This window comes from Cyprinodon variegatus, unplaced genomic scaffold, assembly GCF_000732505.1.
Source record: "Cyprinodon variegatus isolate N-32 unplaced genomic scaffold, C_variegatus-1.0 Scaffold691, whole genome shotgun sequence".
Taxonomy (NCBI): domain Eukaryota; kingdom Metazoa; phylum Chordata; class Actinopteri; order Cyprinodontiformes; family Cyprinodontidae; genus Cyprinodon; species Cyprinodon variegatus.
The window spans coordinates 562,634-564,567 of record NW_015151144.1 but is presented as its reverse complement, the minus strand read 5'-3'; the positions used below and the strand labels follow the sequence as shown (position 1 = coordinate 564,567).

The window sequence follows — 1,934 nt, the reverse complement described above, 5'->3', positions numbered from 1 at the left end:
TGACCAGCACCTGTAAGTGAATATTGTAACAGTTATGTTTTCCACTGTAAGCATTAAATTCATAAATGTTATTCGCATTTTTTTGGCTTTATCCTTTCCAACAAAAAAAAAAAAAGGCGTCGCGCAGGTAGCTCCCTTTCCTTATGAGCCGTCCCCACCAACTTTCAACACAAAGTTACACCCTTGTCTTAGACAACGCCTTAGCAGGTGCACTGAAAAAATTCGGCGCGCGCATTATCTTCTAGGGGCTGAGCCACCCTTGTCTCTTAAGCCTAGAGACGCCCCTGCTCCTCTCACATACATTTGAAGGAAGCTGAGGTTTTTGTACAGCTGCTGAACTGACTTGAGATTGGGAAAATATTTAGTGAAATTAGTTCTCATATAAAAAAGGTAAAATTCTGAACAACGGATCAGTTTGAGGTTTTTGTACAGCTGCTGAACTGACTCCAGTCACTGTGCCTCTCGAGCACAATAATAAACAGCAGAATCTTCTGTTCTCAGGCTGTTTATCTGCAGATACAGCTGCTTTTTGCTGTTGTCTCTGGAGATGGTGAACCTGCCTTGGACTGACTGAGAATAATAGGTGCTACCACCACCACCACTACTGATATAAGCTAGCCATTCCAGTCCCTTCCCAGGAGCCTGTCTAATCCAGGCCATCCAGTAGCTGCTGAATGTGAATCTAGAGGCTGTACAGGTCAGTTTGTGAGACTCTCCTGGTCTTTTAACCACTGGTTCAGATTCTCTCAGAGTCTGACAGTAAATGCCTGTAAAGCAAACAAAGTAATAAATATTTATATTTTCAGTTATCTGATTGACAAAGAAAAATAGAAACTCTGTCACCACTTTCTTACCGGTAAAGCAGATCATAGAAAACAGCAGTCCAGATCTGTAGTCCATTGTGTTTCAGTGTGATTTCTGCTCTCTGACTGATTGTCACATTCACACAAATAAGAAGTCAATTATAAAGTTTTGCATTGACTCCACCTTTCAGGGAGGAGTTCAAACTCGGGCTTATGAGGTAAGCACAGCTCATACAGTTTTGTTTCATAGTGGGATTTTTCATATTTTTATGAAAGGCAGCAATTTCAGATCATACTTTTTTTGGTAATCATAATTATTTCAGTTTTAGTCAAACTAATAAGAAGCCTCACCATCGGCCCCACCGCTTCCCAGCTCCTCCACTCTGCATCATCAATCACATCCAGGGGAAAACCACCAACTCTCATCCTGGCAAATAAAAAACCCTTTGTCTCCTCCAGGAACCTGCACCTCCAGCAACTCTTAAGCACCCCCCCACGGACTAAACCAAGCAGTGCGAAACAGCAGGCTCTCGGACCCCTGATATGGATTATACACTTAGAAACTAAAGTCCAACGCTGTACCAGGGTCCCGGGTGTTTAATGCTGTTTGGGTCTCTTCTCTGCCTCCAGTGGCTGATACAGCTAGGCCTTTAACCCTAATTCCTATCCATGCCACGGCAATAATTAGAAAAATTCTAGCTCTCTCACAGCCTCCTGGGGAGCCCGGGAAAAAGCCAGATTTCTTACCCAGCAGGGGCTCAATCTGAGCTAATAGGAGGATGAGAGAGCCCCCATGGAACCAACCTATAGAAATAAGCATCTACAAGGGGAAATTAACCCCTAAACATCTAGACTTACACCCTGAGCTGGGCTAAAATGGTCCCAGCTCTGTGGGATGATTTTTTTTTTTTGCAATAAATTTTCCTACTTTCTTAACCCTGGTATGGCGCTGACACTTAGAAAAAATTTAGACTTATGGGATCCTGGTATGGGGCTGACAGTTTATTGAATAAGAATGATAAAACTAATAGTAACAATAAATACCAATAATAATTCTATAAAGCATTGATAATATTATTATTATTACTATTATTATTATCATTATCATTATTATTGATTGATTGATTGATT

At 41.3% G+C, this 1,934-nt stretch overlaps 1 gene segment (V, D, J or C); it reads right to left on the bottom strand.

Moving 5' to 3' along the window:
* Window positions 1-358: 358 nt before the first annotated feature.
* Window positions 359-916, bottom strand: LOC107097397. The segment is given in 2 exon segments: window positions 359-767; window positions 855-916. Coding segments are annotated over 2 exon segments (363 nt in total).
* Window positions 917-1,934: the final 1,018 nt, after the last annotated feature.